The following is a 20,908-nucleotide window of genomic DNA, read 5'->3' as shown; positions in this document are numbered from 1 at the left end:
AATAGGGCGACATAAGCCCACAGTTAACAGTGATAACCACAAAACGTAAAGTTACCTCTCTCCTGTGCTGGTCATTGTACTAAATGCTTCAACAATTAACCCTCACCCATTTTATTTCTATTCTTATTACTGATGAAATCAACTTCCACAGAAGTTAATTAACAATTAACAAATATCAGGGCTGGGATTCAAACCTAGTCTGTGATTTAAACTCTCATGCCCTTTCCATTCTAGAAATCGAGGGCTCTCCAGCTTCAGCCCAGTCTCTCCCCTTTTGGAAGCATCTCATTGCTTTTTTGCCTCCCCACCTCACCCCCAAGTGCTCAGAGCCCTTTGAGCTCAGATCCTAATCCAGTGGTGTTCCACTGTCCCCGTCACATCCAGCAGCTGCTTCCCAGGAATCACGTCAACTAGAACATACTTAGGGAAGGAAAATGCCAGAGATTAGAAACTTTGAGAACCCAAAGGAAAGTGAAGTGTATTGTCATATGGTCATTGTCATTAAAAACAGAAGCCAGCTCATTTGATCTTAAAAGAAATCTAAGTCATAACTGCACTGAATAAGAAAACAGTGTGAGGTGACTACCGGGTAATGTGGAATAATATAAAGAATTATATATTTAAAACATCATGTTATTTTTTCTTGCCATAATAGAGATTACTGGGTGGTGCAGTAGTAACTCATAGAAATGATCAAGCACACACCAAACAAGATCATAGTTGCAGAAGAGAGACTGTTATGGATAGGTCTGATCTTCCAAATGTTCAAAACCGTAATGAAAAACAGACAATTTACAATAAAAGGTGCTGATAGCATATGCACAAGGGCAGAGTCACGGTTTTCACAACTATAAAATCATGTTGAAAATTACGAAGCAGTTCATAATGATTAAATTAATAGAATAACCTCACATTTTTACTCAAAAAGTGTTTTCTTAATTCCATTGCTTTTAACTCACAGTCTGATGGAAGAAAACTTTTCATTAACTTAATAATCAGATAAATAAATAATAATGCAACACCTTTTAAGTGGTTTATGTAATAAATTGTTTTTAAACCCAGCGTCAGAATGATTTGCTGAGAAAGAGGCCTTAAAAGCTTGTTTGGAGAAAGGCTGAGCCATTTTGCTGATGAATCAGATTTATATTTGGGTTATATATGTTCTCAGAAATTATAAGGCTTTCCTGTTAATATCTTAATACGTACTAAATCATGATGAATTCCAAGTTAACATATTTAGGTAGAAGACATCCCTGAGAAGGATTTTAATTCATTTTAAAAGAAAAATGGCAAAACTAACTTTTCTCTCCCCATTGAAATTTTAATTAAAAAGAGATCTACTAATTAAATATGTAGAAACTAATGTTATCTAAATTTTATTTCAAAATACATGGTATATACAATAAAAAATTTTAGGGGATTGCTAATATTTTGACAGTTCTAAATCTATTACCAACCACTTAATAGGAAGCTTTTTACTCTTTAAAATTTCTCAAAATAAACAAAAAAAAGTTTCACTAACTCAGTGTCAAATAGTGCTATTGAGGACAAATACAATTATATTTTGACATTAGAAAATCTGATATGTCAAAAATGTGTCATCAAATACGTGGTTTTTCTCATCAGCATTTTAAAAATTCATCATACTGTTATACCACTGTCCCCTTTAAAAGTGTTATTTTTTTTCCTTTTATGTAATTTTAAGGTCCCAAAGTATTAGAAGTTTGATTTGCATGCAACTGTTTGAAACACTCTGTTTTGTTGGTATTTGACAAATGTATTTATTGCATGATCGTGGTTTTCCATTGTAAACCTAATATGAACACTTTTCTTTCTCATTTGTCGTGTGCTGTGGAATTTGATTTCTTTACTTTTTTGGCATTCATTCCCTCATTAGACACTGAAAGAGTTTTACCAGGTAAGGCATTCTTTCACTGCATTTTCTTATAGCCCAGAAATAGTTGTAACGTGTGAAAAAAAATTTTTTGGGAGTAGATTGTTTTGTTTGTTTTGTCTTCCTTAGTATATTTTAAGGCACTTTATTTGCAAGGACGTGTGTTGAAATGTTACACGTACAATTTCTTTCCAGGAGGTGCAGAGCTGTACTGTTGACTTAGCTATCACAGCAGACAGCTCCAATCACCCCGACAATAAGCACAAGAACCGATATGTAAATATCGTTGCCTGTAAGTATGTCCTCATTCAGCTCTGCCTTTGTTCTCAGTCACTGCGGGGCTTTTAATTCCACGTCCTGAAGTCTCTTGACAGCAGACCTCAGTGTAGCTGTTCTCGGGACCTTTGTATCAGGAAATAAGACTTGCGTTAGAGAACACATAGCATTATATCTCCGCACTTCAGATACGTTCTGCGGTTACTGGTATCTGTTTCTTTCATTAAACAAAATAAACTCAAATTTCAATCCAGTCCTTTCTTCAGACCCCATGGACTGTAAATCTGTTCTTATGGTTTCTATCGTTTCTATTCCATAGTCCTGTTTTCACTTGAGATCCACCTACTTTAGGTGAATTTACTACCCAAATGGGATTTTCTTTAGACTTTTTTTCCCTTCTACCCTCTTCCTTCCTCTCCTGACATTTATCTTGGGGTCTTATAAAGGGTTAGCTGGATTCATTCTGTTTATTGCTTCCTTCCCTTTACTGTCTTAGCTGCTCTCTCTTTTTCTCTGCCGTGAGCAGCTATCTGGCTCTTTTCTTTAGTGTAAGTTTACCTACTTTTTCCCCATGAAATTATCATCTTTCTTCCATCTTCTTGCAGCATCTCTTATTCACATCTGTTCCCTTTTATTTTCCTTTATAGTTCCCTCCATCTCTTGAAATCTGTCTTCATTCTTCCCGCAAACTTCAGCATCCTTCCTTATATATTCAGTGGACCTTCCTAGATTTGTGTGAACACAGTATTACCAGCTTAGTGATTTAAATTCTGGTTTCATTCTAGTTTCTGGAGTGGAAACTTCTATGATCACTGTTTTAAATAATTCGCATAGATGCTGTCTTTTTTCCCACACATTTTACACCAATTTTTCTCTTCGATGGAAGGCTCTGCTTTATGCTTGCCTTCCTCACCTGAAGCCTCTACCCTGCTGCACATGAAAACTCAGTTGCTTCTTGGACAGGGAGATGTGGTAATTAGACCATTCCCTCTACAAGCCAAATAGAAAATACTCACCAATTAACTAAGAAGTGGATGGAGGTGAATATTTGTTGAACACCTACTATGTGCCTAGCACTATATAGCCATTTTTCATTCAGTCCCTGAAGCAACCTGTCAAGATAGTTAATAACAGTCCCATTTTAATGATGAAGAAAACCAACCCAGAAAATTTACCCAGGAACACCCTTCTAAAAATATTAGAACTAAAATACAAAAATAGGTCAGCCTGGCCTCCAAACCCATCTTCCCGTTGCTGTGCGTCCAGTTCTGTGTTCACTTCCTGCACCTTGGGAGCTGCTGCTGCCACTGAGGCATTACTGTCCCAGGAGACCTTTCACTTGCTTGGTCTGTATTCACTGTATTCATATCTTCACGTCTTCATCCTTGAAAAAAAATAGTCTGCCAAGTGAGAGACCACGTGTCCTTCTAGGATCGCTTTCCTTTCTCATTACGTAGTTCCTCCAAATAAATGGCTTCCCTGTAGGACTGAAGTAACTCCCCATTTCCACATATTTAATGACCCCCATGCGCCATGTGTAAGTGACCATGGTTTTCATCCCCTCTTCCCTGGCGGTGCGGGATCCAGTTCTTGGGCAGTCACTCTCCCGCCTCCCTTTGCGGTGGTTCCTCTTTGAGGTCTTCCCTTGAAAGAGCTGTTTGCAGTAACCATTGACGGACACTTCCTAGACCCCTTCTGCTCCCGCCTCTACTTCCCCTTCCTCCATCAGCACATCAGAGCGTGTATGCTGCCATCCTTCCTCAGCTTTCTGCCACCCCCATCACTGTTCTCTCCCCTTCACTGGCTCTCCAGTGTTCACAGCCCCAGTGTCCCATCTCAGATGCCAACTTCAGGATTCAACCTCTGTGGAAAGGTTTGTTGTCATCCCAAACCACTATGATTTCTGCCTTCCTGGCCCTCTAGGATCCTGTACCTCTCTCGACACTTGAACATTCCTTTCTGTGTATATGGCCACTCTCACCTTCCATGTTGGAAAACTTCCAGCAAGAAGAGGATTTTGTTATATCTATCTTTATTTTTGTCATCTCGGTAGCCTCCAGAAGCCTACTAAAGTAAATGATTATTCCATTGCTTTTAATTGTATTTGATAAATTATTATGTCAAAATAAATGACCTTTATGCTGAAAAGCAGTTCATGCTGTAGTGAAGTATTTTCTTTCTTTTTTTATTACAGATGATCATAGTAGGGTTAAACTTGCACAACTTGCTGAAAAAGATGGCAAACTGACTGATTACATCAATGCCAATTATGTTGATGTGAGTATGTTTCAACTGAAATATTTATGAAAATTCTATTAGACTACAAATTTATCACGCCATGGTATTGTATGTATAACAGTGCTTACTACATATTACATGAAAGCTAATAAAAGTACAAATCAGCATTAAGACACCCCGTGGCCAGAGGTTTTTAGATTGAATGGCGCTCGAGTCATTGTTCTTGGTTTATCCCGTGGCTGAGAGAGGGAATTCAGCTGAAAATGTACGTTCAAAGTAGGATGTGTATATTCTGATAGGTTTGTAGCTCCTTAAACAAGAGGGGTAGGATCAGTGCTTATTTAGCACAATGAATATTATGTAGATAGCAGATGATCAATAACTACTGACTGAAAAATGCCCAGGGTAGCCCTGGCTAAAAGGCAAGCACATGATTAGTAAACCAGTTATCAGCCTTTATGATCCCGGGCACTGCTCAGCATACCCAGCTTTGAGAAACTTACTGAAGATCTCCAGGGACCGTGGACCACTGACTAACCTCCTGGTTTTTCACTGTGGCCGGCTGAATGCCGGGGGAACGCAGTTATGTTCTTGACACTGACCTCGCAGTCTCTCTGCCTTTAGGTTTATGCTGTTTGGGACAGTGAATTCGAAGAAATGAGTTCCAAATAGAAGGAAACAGCAGGTTTGTTGTAGGCAACCACTTCATACCTCCACAAGAGAGAGTGTCAGATTGAACACGGGCTTTGGAGTTAGAACTGGCTTTGAATCTCAGCTTGGCCACTAGCATAAGGCCCCGTAACCCCTCTGAGGTTCAGCTCCATTGTCTCCAAATCAGTGTTGATGTTTCCATTTTGCATACAGAGGAAGCATTAGGGTTAATGTTTGTAAAGCGTCTTGGCCAATGGTGGGTAATAAGGGAAGATAGCTATTAATGATGAGCATCACTTAGTACCACCAAGGAGAGGGTGAGGAGACAGCACCAAACGCTTCCTGACTGGTGTAGACAACTGAGTCCTAATGCCGCAAACGCATTTCAAAGCAGCACCGTTAAGGGCCAGATACTAAGCAAAGTAAATGGGCTTGGATTAAATGCACTTGGACTAGAGGTGCAGAGAGTGGTTGTGTGAATACAAGAACTCTTTTCTTTTACAACAAAAGTCATATTAAAGAGGAGTTGCTGCCTGTGCTAGCACAAGTATTCTTCCCCAGAGTGTAAGTTTTTTTTTTTTTTATAATTTTCTTTCATAGAAAAACAGGCTGATCTTAAAACCTTAACGGTTTAAAATGGCATACAAATCTGCGAGTAAGAAACATTTGTCATTTGTTTCTTCAGGGCTACAACAGACCAAAAGCTTACATTGCCGCCCAAGGCCCACTGAAATCCACAGCCGAAGATTTCTGGAGAATGATATGGGAGCATAACGTGGAAGTTATTGTCATGATAACAAACCTTGTGGAGAAAGGAAGGGTATGTGGGTAATCTATTGTGTCTCCCCCAGAATAGTGATTAGAAGTGCTTTCAGCTGCTTTTAGTAGAGTCAGCCTGAGAACGCAGCAGGAGTCAGGAAAGCTGCTCTGCATTCCTGTCTAGTAGGTATGACAGCTACAGGGAAACTCTGAACACTGTAGGTCCGAAGGTTTCCCTATAAATCAAGCTACCTGCTCTTTAAATACATTCTTTGTTCTGTGAGAAAAAAATAAATAAATGAGACTCACTGAAAAGCTACATAGAGTGAAGTAGATTTTATTCACGGGAGATGGATTCCAGTCCTGCCTGTGTAGTGACTCAGGACATCTGGCCTCGCTTTCCTCATGTGAAAGGGGGAAGTGGGACCCACGCATCTCAAGTCTCTTCAGCTCTGTGATTCTGTCCCTGGTCTCCTCTACCACTAACCTGCAGTCACCTAGAAAGGAAAGAAAACGTTTAGAAGAATGAGGGAATTGTGGCCTCTGATCTTTGCTGATTTCAGGAACGACTTACACTGAGCATTTGAAATATGGAAAGAGCACCTTTACTTTCTCTCTTGCAGAGAAAGTGCGACCAGTACTGGCCTGCAGATGGGAGTGAAGAATATGGGAACTTTCTGGTCACGCAGAAAAGCGTTCAAACGCTTGCTTATTATACTGTGAGGAATTTCACTCTAAGAAACACAAAGATCAAAAAGGTGAGTGCAGGGTATGGCTCAGTGGTAGAGCACCTGCTTAGGATGCACAAGGTCCTGGGTTCAGTCCCCAGTACCTCCATTTAAAATAGCAAAAGAGGTGAGTCTGCAAATGACAGATATCATTAATGGAGTAACCCATCTGTCCTTTTTTAAGTGAATGGTTGGTACAACCAAAACAGGATAAAAATATATATAATTCAAGTCGTTAAGAATTCTTACCACAGCTACACCTTAACCCCAAAGGTTTCTCCCGAGTCTCCATAGGAGAAATGCCAGCTCTGGCTTTGGCACCATGTTTGTCTTGGTGCCAGTGGTTGCAATGATACATGAGCAGAAGTCCCTGTCCCATGTGACCGCTGCACATGCAACTAAAATGTGTAAAGATTGAAAGGAGGAGGAAAAGGAAAAGGAATTTATGAGTCAGGGCTCCTCAAAAAAAAAATATATATATATATATATGTATGTATACATACATATATTTAGAGAGGGGGGGGGGGTTGTTTGTTTGTTTGTTTGTTTTTAAGAAATAGACTCCAGGCTGGAAATTCAGGCAAGGTTTCTGTGGTTTAATCTTGAGGAGAATACCTTCTTCGGGAAACCTCAGCCTTTGCTCCTAAGGCCATTAGCGGATTAGCTGAGACCTACTCACGTGATGGTGCATAGTGTGCTCAGTCAGCATCAAGCTATGAGTCCTTGATGCTTCAGGACCCCATGTGTGTGTGTGTGTGTGTGTGTGTAGGTGGGTGGGTGTGGGTGTGCGTGCTCACACATGTGTGTTCCAGCTGATCAGCTGTCCGGTCTCTTCCAGGGGTCCCAGAAAGGAAGACCCAGTGGGCGCCTGGTCACGCAGTACCACTACACCCAGTGGCCGGACATGGGCGTGCCCGAGTACTCGCTGCCTGTGTTGACCTTTGTGAGGAAGGCGTCCCACGCCAAGCGCCACGCCGTGGGGCCTGTCGTTGTCCACTGCAGGTGCGTCTCGGAGCCCGGCTCCTACGCCCAGAGCATTGCTTACGCCAACAAAAAAGGGAGTCAGAGGAACAAAGCTTTTGCGAAAAGGGGAAGGATTTCATGAAAGTACGCGCCCGTTGTCCTAGGAGGCCACGGGGCCCTGAGGAAGTGAGGGTGCCTGACTCAGGATCTGATTGGTGAATATGTCAAAGCACCAGGTGTTTTTAATGGTGTATATTATTCTATTTGAAATTGGATTTCAACTTAATAACTGGGTGAGGCAGGCAGCATAGTGTTTTGTCACTAAACAAACATTTATTACAACATAATGTCGTGGGATAAAAACGCTTGAGACACAGCCCCTATTGCTAAGAGTTAGTAGTCTATTGTAGACCTGTTCTTCCAGGTTTACATTCAAAAAACCAAAGCCCAGAAAGTGTGGGGAATGTATCAAGACACTTCTCAGTTGTTTTTAAACAGTTTGGGATCAAAACCCCTTTCTCATTTTCCTGAGTTCCTTCTAATGTATCCTCTTGAATGTGTTACCAATTCATCATTGCCCAAGTAGTTTCATTTCCAAGCCTGGGATGATGAATAGAAATAATGTTATTTCAAAGAAAGAGAAAAAGAAATGTGTTAGAGGTTTGAGGGGAATATTTTTCAGTGAAAATAAAGATAGCAGTTAATGTTCACTGAGTGCTGACTCTCTGCCAAGCGTTACGACCACACAAATCAAATTCATTTCTCCGTGTCGTATTTTCGTCAAAGCCATGTCTGTGTTTTTACAGAAGCAAGTGTTTCCCTTTGATATGCAGCATATCCGACACATTCTAATTACCTGTCTCAGGAGTTATCCTCCAAGTTTGAGAGACCTATCTGGAGTTTGTTTTTATCTGTTAGCCTGACGATCAGCTGAGGGAAACAGGAAGATACAAGAAAAATAGCTCTGAAGGTCAGGGATTGTTTCTTAGCAAATGGAGAAGGACCCGAGCATTGTGTGGAGCAGGTGCTAATTTTCCGCTGTAGCACTGCCTACTTGTCAGAGCATTTGAAAAGAATCCTGTCTATGAATTCTGTCCCTCCAGTAGAGGAGGCTTTGAAGAAGTCCATAGATAATGGCCCTTTAGAAATGACTGAAGTTATGCTTTATTCCTCACCATCTCACTGAAATGGTATTTTCAGCTGAAGGCCTTCGCCAACTCTTTTTATTTCCATTAATGCGGAAACCTTTACAAACGTGTTTACCTGGCAACACGGACCCAGAGACCTTTTCTTTTCAGAGTTTGGTGGAGTTGATGCTTTTATTTTTCTCCAATTATATGTCTGTTTGCTATGCTCTGATGCCTAATATTTTCGTTCTATAATATATAATGAGTAATAACTATAATTATTGAAAACAAAAAATCTCCAACAGAAATAGTCAGGTTGTTTTGTAGTTTGACCTGTGAGCCAAAAAGAAAAAAAAAACAACTTTTTATTTGTTGTTTGAAGCATTATGCTTCACTTCCCAAACGCTTACCATTTGGGACTGCTAGATTATTTCTTAAAGTGGCTCATTTGCTTGGGGGTGGCAATTTTTATTTTAATTTCCAAGACAGCCGGCAGTGACTTGTCGTCAAACGTATTTTATACTTGACATTGTAATCGCTCTTGCCTTTGTGCTCTTCAGCGCTGGGGTTGGAAGAACGGGCACGTACATCGTGCTGGACAGTATGTTGCAGCAAATTCAACACGAAGGAACTGTCAACGTTTTCGGCTTTTTAAAACACATTCGTTCACAAAGAAATTACTTGGTGCAAACTGAGGTATGATGAAAAGGGTGATTTCATTTATCTGCGGGTTGGAAATGTCTCTAAAATGCTGGCTAGACCAGCGTTTGTATTAGCCGGTGCCTTAGTCTCATGGGGCGCCCTGGAATAAAGTGGTACAAGCTAGGTGGCTTGAAACAGCAGAAATACATTGCCTCGGAGTTCTGCAAGGTGTCGGCAGGGCCATGCTCCCTCCCAAACCGATAGGGAGGGATCCTCCCTTGTCTCTTCACGTTTCCGATAGCCCCATATTTCCTTACATGTAGCACGTAACTCCAGTCTCTGCCTCCGGCTTCACACGCCATCTCTCCTCTGTATCCATGTCTGTGTCTCAATTTCCCTCTTCTTATAAGGACACCAGTCACTGTCTCATCTTAACTTAATTACCTCTGCAATGACTCTATTTACAAATAAGGTCACATTCTAAGGTACCAGGGGTTTAGGGCTTCCGCGTATCTTTCTGGGGAACACAATTCAACCTGTAACACCAGGTAATTGTGTATAAGCCATGCATCCAGTTACATTTTGTCTATTTTGTGATCAAATTGGAAACTATCTTTGAAATGACATTGGTCGCAGAGAAGGTTCAGAAAGAGTAAGTGGATCAGTTAACACTCATCCCCCCGGCAGCATCCTCAAGTTTTTCTGCATATAGTGAATCAATGGCTTTATTTTCACATTTAAAAAGTGTGAATTATGCTCCAGGTATATCCCTTTTTAGACCAATATCATTTACCATCGATGACACAGGACAAAGTCTGTGTATCTGTATTTTATTTTCACTGTTTCTAAATAAAATCGGATATAAATTGAAAACGAAGGATGGCAGCTTATAAGCAATAAGAAACATATGACCGAGTGGACTTCAAACCAAGCGAACTTCATTCCATCGAGGAAATGACATTGCAGTCAGATAAGGCCAGGGAAGAGCCCCCAACATGGAAAAGAAGGTAACTATTAAAACCAGTGTAGGGAACTGTTCTAAGTTACATATGACCGGCTAAAGGAGAGAATTGGGAGGGACAGAAGAGAGGGCCCATCAGAAGTACAGGAGTCAGCGCACAATGGGGAAGAGGGTCTCAGGGTTGAAGGACAGGCAGCGAGGGCATTGCTTTGCTGCCGGAAATCTTCTGGTAGCCTCCTTCCAGAAACACCGATACACTAGAAGTAGACAAGTGAGGTGTGGAAAGAGTTGTGTTCTCTCCTGACGACCTCCTTTCTTCCATCTGACATCCTGCCAGGTTTTGTGTTTACCACCACCATTTTGTAAAAGTCTTTCTGTCCGTCACTGGAAGATACTTTTGTACCTGGATACATATAAGGAAAACCTGAAGTAATATTCCTCTTTGTCATTGTTTTGCCAGGAACAGTACGTCTTCATTCATGACGCGCTGGTGGAGGCCATCCTGAGTAAAGAGACCGAGGTACCCGACAGCCACATCCACGCCTACGTGAACGCGCTCCTCATTCCCGGGCCGTCCGGCAAAACAAAGCTAGAAAAACAATTCAAGGTGAGTTTTCTCGGAAGCCCCTTTCTGGGGTGTCACCAACAGAATGGCATGTCCCTGTGTCTCCCCGTCTGAGTGGACGAGGCCACACAGACAGGCTGAGGGCTCTGTAGGCAAGTGGCTTCACGCTGTTCTTGACAACAGGCAACAGAGCCACTTGGTGAACTTCAAGGAACACCCTAATTTTGAGCAGCAGGAGGGAAAGTGCTCAGAAACCCTAGACTGACTTTCAGAAACACAGACGTGGTCCAGAACAGGAGGGCCCGGGGCAGAGCAGAACGAACAGGCAGAACCTCTGACTCAGACAGGACAAGTGCTCTTACTGCTTTGAGAAAACCAGACCACTCAGCCGTGAGTGCTGCGGCCCGGGCTGTTCCCGCTGCTCTTGGGAAGAGGCTGTCTCAGTTAAGCCCCTGGGCGGGAACAGGCCACACCGCACGAATAGCTTCTTCCACCCCGACTTCTCCCACTCACCCTGTCACGAGGCAGTCAGCTAGAGGGGGCAGGTGGGCGTGCTTTGTTCCATATTCCACCTCCCCCAGCCTGGCCCTCCGACTTCCAGAAATCAGTCAGCAGAGAATTCAGAAGGCACTTGTCATCAGCCCCGCCAGCTGGGATGGGGGACTTGAAGGGCTGTGGCCGTCCAGAGGAATGGAGGCGTGTTATTTTGTTCCCCACTGTCCCTGTGCTAACCTCTTACTTCCCAGGGTTGCTAGAGAAACAGGGCCGGTTTCCAAAGAAGGACTGTCTAGGAGGAACTTGGAAGGCCCTGGAAAAGCCCAGGAGAGTCAGCAAACTTTGAGACTGCAGTTTTTTCCTCTCTCTTTCCCCTGACTTACAACCTAGAAGATTTAGTCATTATGAATTCCCTCTGACTTTCTGCCTTCTCAGTCAGCACCTTCTGTGCTTTTGTTAGGAGTAAGAGACAGATTAAGGGTGGATGCTGGACTTAGAAAACCTGCTGACAGGAAGATGTAACTACTATATTCAGCCAAGCTTACTTGAGTCATAAAGAAACACTGTAAGGAAAGAAAAAGTGCACAGTACAGCATCCAGAAACAGATAATAAAGAAATATAAAGCACTGACATTAGGTTGCAAAGTACAGTTTTTCTCTAAGTTGAAAAAATTTACATGTATTACCCATTTTCCACAGAATTCCCATTTAAATATGACTTCCCCCCACACACACACACATTTACATAAAAGAATTGATATCACTTATATTGGATAATTCAGGATCAAAATGGAAATGTCAATTATCAGATCAGTATCCAATTATAAAGAGAGACATTTGATTCTGTTTCCTGTTACCATCATAACCAGGGAAATTTAGGGAAGTGTGTACGGGGTGTGTACACTGTCCAATAAGAAAAGGTATTTTTCAAGTTTACCTATAGAAAAATGTCCTTGAAATGAATTGCATGTCTATTTATTCAACAAATATTTATCAGAAAACTACATCAGGCCAGGATTTTGTGTGTGTTATTGATTTTAAAATTAACATTGAAAAGTAAAGAACTAAAAATATCCCAAGAGATACTGAAAAATAAGGAATAGAAATTTGTTGTGTTATGTATGAAAGACTTTTTGTGCAAATATAATAATTGCTATTGAAAAACAAATTAGCCAGAGGCACCACGTGCCTGTGGAAGTTGTTATATGACAGACTTGACATTACAAATTGGTGAAGAAAGAACAGAATATTCAGTAAATGATGCTGGGACAATTTCCATGTGGAAACAAGTACACTTAGGTCCCTTCCACACCTCAAACAGTAAAATTATTCCAGATGGATTAAATATCTAAAGATGAAAACAAAGTCTTATAACTGTTACAGAAAATACTGGAAAATATCTTTTGAGAATTCAAGGTAGAGAAGGACTTCTTACGTAAAAAATGTAATTCACAGAAATCTTAAGGAAAAGCTTAATAAATTGTCTGTAAACATCTGAGTGATTACAGAGAGCAAAGACGTTTGCAACTTTCTTAGACTGTAGATGTACATTTAAGACATCAAAACCCCCTACAAATTAATAAATGACAGCGAAGTAGAAATACGAAAAGGCAATCATCAAAGTAGAAATAACTAAAATTCACAGTCACACAATAATTGAGGAGATGCAAATCAAAACCGTGATGTACCATTTTTCATCTGTTAGCCTGTCAAATATCAAACACCAGTGACTCCTGATTGTCTCCAGAAACCCTCACATGTATGCGCACTGAGAATTACACAAGGGGTATTCATCGCTACAGAGTCTGAAATAGCGAACATTGGAAGTAGCCCAAACATTCACTAACTGGGGATTAGATAAATAGCAAGTGGACTATTCATGTGATGGAGTACTAAATGAATAAAATCCAGCTGTCTGCTTATTCATGTTTACACACTCACGCAGACACATACCATGCAATTTATCTCCCAAATGCCCTGGAAGATTCAGGTAGAGAAAGCAGAGGGTGCACACCTGTAAGAAAGCCCTGAGGAGAGCTTCCCAGTGCTAACAGTCAGCTAGACATCACGTGGTCTCTTCCTTTTCCAACCCCCTTGTATAGAACACAGATGTGCCAAGAAGTCCCCTAAAACAAGTGTAACTCAAGGAATTCTTGGGAAACAACTCATATATTTATATTCAGTATTTCAACTTTGTTGGATTGCATGTGTACATGAGTGTGTGTGTTTGAGTATTTGAGTGACTTAAATGAAAGACTGTGTTTTTTCCCTGACATCCTTTCTCAGCTTCTGAGTCAGTCAAATATACAGCAAAGTGACTATTCCACAGCCCTAAAGCAATGCAACAGGGAAAAGAACAGAACTTCTTCCATCATCCCTGGTAAGCTATGTTGAATCTTGGGGGGAAAAAAAAACGTTTTAAATAATAGAAGCCTTGTAGGTAATTTGACAATATTTGTACATCTTGGAACAAAAACAATGCTCTCATATTTTTCTAATCATGCCGGATAATGTAACTGTTAACAAGGATTCTTAAATCCTGAAGTCTCGTCTAAAAGCACAAAATTAGCTTAAAAGTCAAAGACAGTCAAGTTGAACAATGCAGCTGTTCTGCTGTTGGGGGTTGGGGGCGGGGAGCGGTACAGCACTGAGCTTGGTGGTTTGTGATGAATGTTCTGTGTTCCAGTGGAAAGATCCAGGGTTGGCATTTCATCCCTGAGTGGGGAAGGCACAGACTACATCAACGCCTCCTACATCATGGTAAGTCAGGGTCACGGGGGAGACTGCCCGCCGGCTTGTTTTACCAGAACCACAACCAGGGTGGACTGCCCGAAGCAGTGACTGGCAGGTGCGGGGTGGGGGCAGCACCCCTGGTGGACAGAAGTCACATCTGGTAATTGCAGGTCACAGCCCACAGCAGCAGTAGAATCACAGCATTCCTTGATGTTTTATGGGTGTGGAACTGGAGAACCCTCAATCAAGGGAAATGAGGAGATGTAGGAACCACATCCATCATTCAGAACTGATAAGCCAATACAAAACATCCACTCACCCGCCTAAGAGGCTCCGTCTCATTTACCAAAGCAGATTCCCTGCAGACCCAGGACACGCCAGCTTTAGCCAAGCCCAGTCTCACCGACCTGGTGGCGCCAGGTTTATGGTACGATTCCTCCCCTGCAAACTAGGCTCATCTGGGGACTTGGATTTCTAAAGATAGAATACAAGATACAATCCTTTCCGTCTGCATTTAGATCTGCTGTCAGAGGGGTAAGGGCTTTAGTAGCGATTGTGTGACCAACTCTATTTCAGGTCAGTCAGTCACAGAGCTTGACTTCAGTTGAGAGGGTCCTGATTGCCATGCCAAAACCATTGTTTTGTTTATCCAGAAAAGAAAGTACAGAGGAATATCCATGCAGGAACAGGGGGATGTGTGATGGTGGCATCTAGAAACATGCCACACTTCAAATGAGCCCATGGGGGATGGGAACGGGATCTGAGAGACCCTGTTGCAGAAGGGGCTAACTGAGCCATGATTTTAGTAAGCAGCAATGTAGAAATCATGATTCGTTCATTGGCACCAGCTTCCAGGTTATTGCGGCAAAATCTGCAAAGTACCTCCCTGGTTCCTCTCCTGTGCTGGAGCCAGGGTGTGAAGGTATCATGCTACCAGTAGCTGTGAAACTTGGCACCCTGCCACTGGGACTTGTGAAAAGGAAGAAAGAGAAAATCTCTAGATTTCCTCTCTACCTAATGTAGGAGACATTGTCCACAAGCCATTTTAGTAAGTCTCCTTCTAGATGTGAGAGTTGTGTAAGCTTGGGCACAACACTTAACTTTTTAAGCCTCAGTTTAATCATCTGTAAAATGGGGATCACATTACCTTTCTCATAGTACTGCGGTGAGGAATGAATGGCGTAAAGGGAAGAAAACGCTTGGTGCTATGCCTGGCACGTGGGAAATGCCCATAGCATTGGCAATAAGAATCACATTATTATTTAGAGACACAATCTTAAAAAAGCCTGACTTGACTTCAGGTCCATTAACCTATAAATGTTTTCTGAATATTTCAAGTCATATGCCAGGGCTCTTTCTATCTTCTTGGTTTTGTAGGGTTATTACCAGAGCAATGAATTCATCGTCACCCAGCATCCCCTTCTCCATACCATCAAGGATTTCTGGAGGATGATATGGGACCATAACGCCCAGCTGGTCATTATGCTTCCGGATGGTCAAAATATGGTGAGTCCCTCGGGTCACTTTAGGTGCTTTCTTTTCAGGGGAAATGTCAAGGCACAACCACCAGATGTCCACCATACAGTGTATTTTTCTAAACTAATAAACTGTCATTGAAGTTACACCTTGTCTACTACTGGGCCTTGTTTAAATGCAGTCTCCCAAGTCTGAAATTGTTGAACAATAGTTTTAAATAAAAGTAGGTTAAAATTAACTTAAATATTTATGAGTCTGCTTATGAAAATTAGAATTGCAGTCATGAATGAAGTCAGCCCATATGCTTCTATTTACATTTTTTTCAAATAAAACTTGTTAAGATACTTGGAGATTCCCTAAGTTTTGGGAGATCTGTAGAATTTTTTTAAAACATCTATTTCATTTAGGGTTTGCATATAAACTTAACTTTGAGATTCATTTCTTGTTTATGAAGTCATACTGACCATTCCAAGCAGCACTGAAAATTGCTGAGCTCCTAAAATCACTTGACTCTTGTCTGCTGAGTTATCAATTATAGAAGCAACAACTTACCTTTGTTACTGATGTGCTAAGAAAGCAACATAACAAAGCACCAATTTGGTTTCTTAAGTTTAATATTTTATTCTGCACATCAATCTGTTTTAAGAATCAAGATTTTAAGAGTAAATTTTGAGATTCAACTAAAAATTTGAGTTGAATTTTCTATGGTGACCAGTTAACTTCAGTTAGCAGTCTGACTTAAAGATGTTTTTTTAAAATCTAGAATCTTCTTTGGTTTTTAATCCTCCAGGCAGAAGACGAATTTGTTTACTGGCCAAATAAAGATGAGCCTATAAACTGTGAGAGTTTTAAGGTCACTCTTATGGCTGAAGAACACAAATGTCTGTCTAATGAAGAAAAACTTATAATGCAAGATTTCATCTTGGAAGCTACACAGGTATGGACGTAGTTTAAATGACAAACTTTTCATCTTAAGCACACGTTCTATATATGCTAATTGAAGGATCTTTCCTAGAACTCAGAAGAAGGAATCTGATTTCTTATAAATGGAGACAGATTACCCAAATAATAAATTTTACCTTACTTGTCAATTTTATTTTCAAAATCTTATAGAACCTTAACAATTAGTCGTCACTAAACTCCACCGCTCCTGACTTCTACACGTGCAGGAAGTCAGAGATTTTCCTTGTATTCCAAAGCAGTTGCTGATAGAACTTAAGTTGAGAATAAACAGAGAAAAAAAAAGTTTTCATTAATCCTAATTCTCACCTTGTATTCTTCTAAGTAAAATAGGAAAAATAGCACCAATCAAGACGAGCTCACTTCTCTCTCCCAATGTACAGCGAGCTAACGAGTGAACTGCTGGAAAGCGTGCAGTGCTGTGAACTAGGGCTGTTTTACTAAACTCCTGGTTATCAGCAAGGCACCCATCTGAATTCTCTGTTAATAATTATTTCTGTAATTATAGCACAGTTCACAAACTATTGTACAGCTCCAGTGAAATACTAAAAGATGCTAATAATGAGGAGTACGGCCTGTGAGATTCAGGGTACCTTCTCAATAAGAAAAAAAAATGAAATCACATTTTAGATGGTTTAAAAGTTTCACTCTAATTCGGAAACTGGTGAATCATATAGGATATATAGGAAGATTCACTGTTCTCTAGAATATCTGATTGATCAAAATTTATAAAATTAAGAATGCAAATAGGATTTTAATGTAAACAACATAGCAGTGGAATAGTATCCTACCTGATTAGAACAAAAATTAACATGTTAAAAGACTATGAAAATGAATATATGTATGTATATGCATGACTGGGATATTGTGCTGTACACGAGGAATTGACACATTGTAACTGAGTGTACATCAAATAAACAAACAAACAAACATGTTGATCACTGATAAGCAACAACCTGGCCTGAGGAGAGTGACTTACATTCCTTATTTGTAAAATGAGGGGCAACAATTAGAAGAATACTGTGGTCCCTGAGAGCACTTAACAGTCCACGCTAGTTTCTACCTATAATTGTTCCTTAAACACCCATTCAGCTCTGTGCTTCTCATGAGCTCCTCTCATCACTCTCACCAACTAGTAGAAAGCTTATCACAAGAGTAATCATCATTAGATACCATTATCTTATCATAACCCACTGTCCTGATCACTGACCAAGTCTAATACCTAGATTGGCTTTGTGTAATCAGCACAATTTTTCTCCTAGTATTATCCAAAAAAAAAAAAACCCAAAACAGAGAATAAGCGTTCATGACTGATCCCAATTTAGTATGTCATCTCTATGTAAATCAGCTGCTATGGATGAACAGCTTGACAACCTAGGAGTCTAACAGGAGAGGGCAGTGTTTCTAAAGCAGTGATCAAGCAAGAAGAAAAGGCTGAAGTGGGAAGTTCCATAACTTCAGACATTTGTAGACACTTCTCCCTGCCTCCCTGGCGAAAAAAAAAAAAAATCACAGCATTGAGGTTGGCAGGGAAGCGATGGTCTACACCATATACTCAGGGTTCATTATAGTGCCCAGGAGGTTTGGTATAAGCAACTGAAATCAAGAGCTGGGGCCGTTAAAAAAAAAAGAAAGAACGAATAAAAAGAGCCTTTTACTTATTCACTTGGTATGAGTTACTTTTTGATTTATTAAATTTTGAATAGATTAAAGAGAATGTTCATAAAATATGTATGTGATATAAAGTTGATACAATCAATGAGTTCAAGAAAAAGAACACAATCTTTGCCTTTGAAGTCCCTCCTGTGCCCCCATTCCATTCTGTCTCTTCCTCCCTTTAGAAGTAACCACTTCCTGAATCCATTTTAATCACTTTCGTGATTTACATTATAATTTTCCCCTTTCTCTTTGTACTCCTTAACACCATGCTTAGTGTTGAGTATTTCTGAGCTTCATATTATATATACTTATCAGAGATTTTCTGCTTTCCTTCATCCTTACAATGCTGAGATTTACCCATGGACTGGAGTATTGTAGTTCAAATTCATTTACTTCTGTGGTTTAGCATTCCAGTCTATAAATACATGCTTTTTTTTCCCATTCTCCATTGGGGTTATTACTTGCTTTGTATTGTTCTGTTTTTTTACTACAAATAGTGCTGCCATGAATGTTTTTAGCTACGTGCAAAATTTTTTCTTAGGTGTACTGGGAATTCCCCTGCCTGGTCATTGCGTCTGGGCATCGTCAACTTTCCTCAACCCTATTGAGTAATGCCAGCGATTTTCCAAAATGATTCTGCCAGTCTGCTCTCCCATCAGGAGTGCACAAGTAATTTGGAATCTCTGCATCCTCACCAGCATTGTGGTGGGAATGAAATGGGATCTCATGGTGGTTTTAATTTGCATTTTCCATGTTGCACATGAAATTGAATATCTTTACAGCATCTTTTGTAAAGTTTCTGTTCATTATATTTGCCCTTTTTTCTGTTAGTCTGTCATTTTCTTACTGATTTATTGCTGGTCTTTATATATTTTGGATAGTAATCTTTTGTCAACTATACATATTGCAAACACATTCTTCTGGTTTGTAATTTGATGTTTTGACTTTGTGATTTTTTTGTTTTTTTTTTTTTTGGAGAATTGTAGATGCTAAGTTTGGCTCATAAGGATTTGTTAATATTTTTCTTTCCCTCTTTTATAAGGAAACCATCATTTAGGGTCTTAAAAATCCTTTCTTACACTAAAATCATAAAGATACCTTTCTACATTGCTTTCTAAGTGTTTGATAGTTCTGCTGAAATGTCTTGTATTATATTTTGTGAGTCAAGGGTCTAGTTTCATTATTTTCATATGAATAACCACTGTTCAACATCATTTATAAATCAACTATACCAGTTCAGTTATCAATCAAATTTCTGTATATGCATAAGTGACTTTAGGAAACTGTGGGTCAGAGGTTTAAGAGATTTAAAGTCACACAATCCAGTATGGTCACTTATCTAGGACTCAAAACTGGCACAATAGTGGACTTACATCTCTGTCCTCTTTGCCAGTATTTCCCCTACTGTGTCATGCAATCTTATTCTTCTCGTAGTTAAACTTCAGTAATGCCAGTATTTGAAGAAGTCTATGCTATTTTTTTCTTTTTTTTAATTAAAGTATAGTTGATGTACAATATTATATAAGTTACAAGTGTACAATACAGTGATTCACAGTTTTTAAAGGAAGAACTTCTATTGTCACAACAAATTTTAAACCTGAAGATTTCTTTTTGTTAGTTTACATTTATCGGCACACACACATCTTTGGTACATCCTTAGACATGATTTGACTGGCAAGATAAGCCCACGAACAAGGTTTATTTTTGGAGTAAAAAAGAGATTACATCCATACGTGGCACATGTGTCGTCAGAGCGGTTTCTCCCTTCCGTGCTGGAGGACGGGCCACACGGCCGCTGCTCACTCTGCGTGTGATTTGGTTTTATTACCTTCCTGTCATTTCTGATTTTCCTCAATAAATCTACTCACTAACCAATATGACTCTTTTAAAAACATTCATTTTTATGTTTTCTTATAGGATGATTATGTACTTGAAGTGAGACATTTTCAGTGTCCCAGATGGCCAAATCCAGATAGCCCCATTAGTAAAACGTTTGAACTCATAAGTATTATCAAAGAAGAAGCTGCCACCAGGGATGGGCCTGTGATTGTCCACGATGAGTAAGTTTCACACTTTTAACTCGTTTCACGCCCGAGCATTTTCTGGGTGTCTGTGTATTTCTGTTGTCTTTGTTCTAACCTAATACTTTGGACCAATAGTGAATTCTTCAGCCAGGGTGGATTATCTGCTTCTCAGGGACCAGATTAACACAGAATAGTTTTGAGGTTGTTTTCCACTTCTCCTGGAGCTCCTGTTGAAGGCAGAAGATGGGAGCGTGATCAGAAGAATCTGCCCTTGCGTTATGTACGCTGAGAATACTTCGTGTGATGGGTCAGGGTTTTAGAACCTGAATTTTGTTGGTGGTGCTGGTGGTGGTGCTAACCAGTGAGACATTTCTCAGCCATTGACTTCCTGAGATAGGAGTGAAATTAATATATTTCTTTTTTACCAGAAATAGAAATTTTTATCCCTTGGATCTTTCCAGGTTTCTGTTGTGAATAAATTAAAAAATGCATATGCTGGAGTTGTCTTCTATATATATTACGTATGATATATATTATATAATATATATTATACCTAAGTCAGATCATTGTGATTTATTGCCAACTCTCTCCATAGTATAAAAATATTAAATGTATAACCAAATATCAAACTTCTATAAAGCACCTCATTACTAATATCATGGACATTAGTTCAATCACATTTAATTCAACCACAGTTCCATGCACAATAAAATAATGAAACAATTAAAAACTTCAGTGTTCTTACTGCAAAGTTGTC

The 20,908-nt window shown here is 40.0% G+C and overlaps 1 protein-coding gene across 2 annotated transcripts in view; it reads left to right on the top strand.

The window, feature by feature from the left end:
- PTPRZ1 (protein tyrosine phosphatase receptor type Z1) overlaps positions 1-20,908 on the top strand; it is a 162,776-nt gene that overhangs the window by 139,088 nt on the left and 2,780 nt on the right. Inside the window, exons 16-28 of one of the 2 annotated variants that reach the window (XM_031674222.2) lie at positions 1,898-1,918; positions 2,090-2,186; positions 4,365-4,447; positions 5,745-5,879; positions 6,442-6,576; positions 7,385-7,548; positions 9,197-9,332; positions 10,700-10,846; positions 13,586-13,679; positions 13,986-14,059; positions 15,410-15,538; positions 16,299-16,445; positions 20,045-20,187. In XM_031674222.2, the coding sequence (XP_031530082.1) occupies positions 1,898-1,918; positions 2,090-2,186; positions 4,365-4,447; positions 5,745-5,879; positions 6,442-6,576; positions 7,385-7,548; positions 9,197-9,332; positions 10,700-10,846; positions 13,586-13,679; positions 13,986-14,059; positions 15,410-15,538; positions 16,299-16,445; positions 20,045-20,187 (1,505 nt within the window). The remainder of the gene's footprint in view (positions 1-1,897; positions 1,919-2,089; positions 2,187-4,364; positions 4,448-5,744; positions 5,880-6,441; positions 6,577-7,384; positions 7,549-9,196; positions 9,333-10,699; positions 10,847-13,585; positions 13,680-13,985; positions 14,060-15,409; positions 15,539-16,298; positions 16,446-20,044; positions 20,188-20,908) is intronic. The other variant, XM_031674223.2, reaches the window with a different exon arrangement.

This window comes from Vicugna pacos, chromosome 7, assembly GCF_048564905.1.
Source record: "Vicugna pacos chromosome 7, VicPac4, whole genome shotgun sequence".
NCBI classification, from domain to species: Eukaryota; Metazoa; Chordata; class Mammalia; order Artiodactyla; family Camelidae; genus Vicugna; species Vicugna pacos.
The sequence above is the reverse complement of the archived record's forward strand: the minus strand, read 5'-3'. Positions and strand labels throughout refer to the sequence as shown.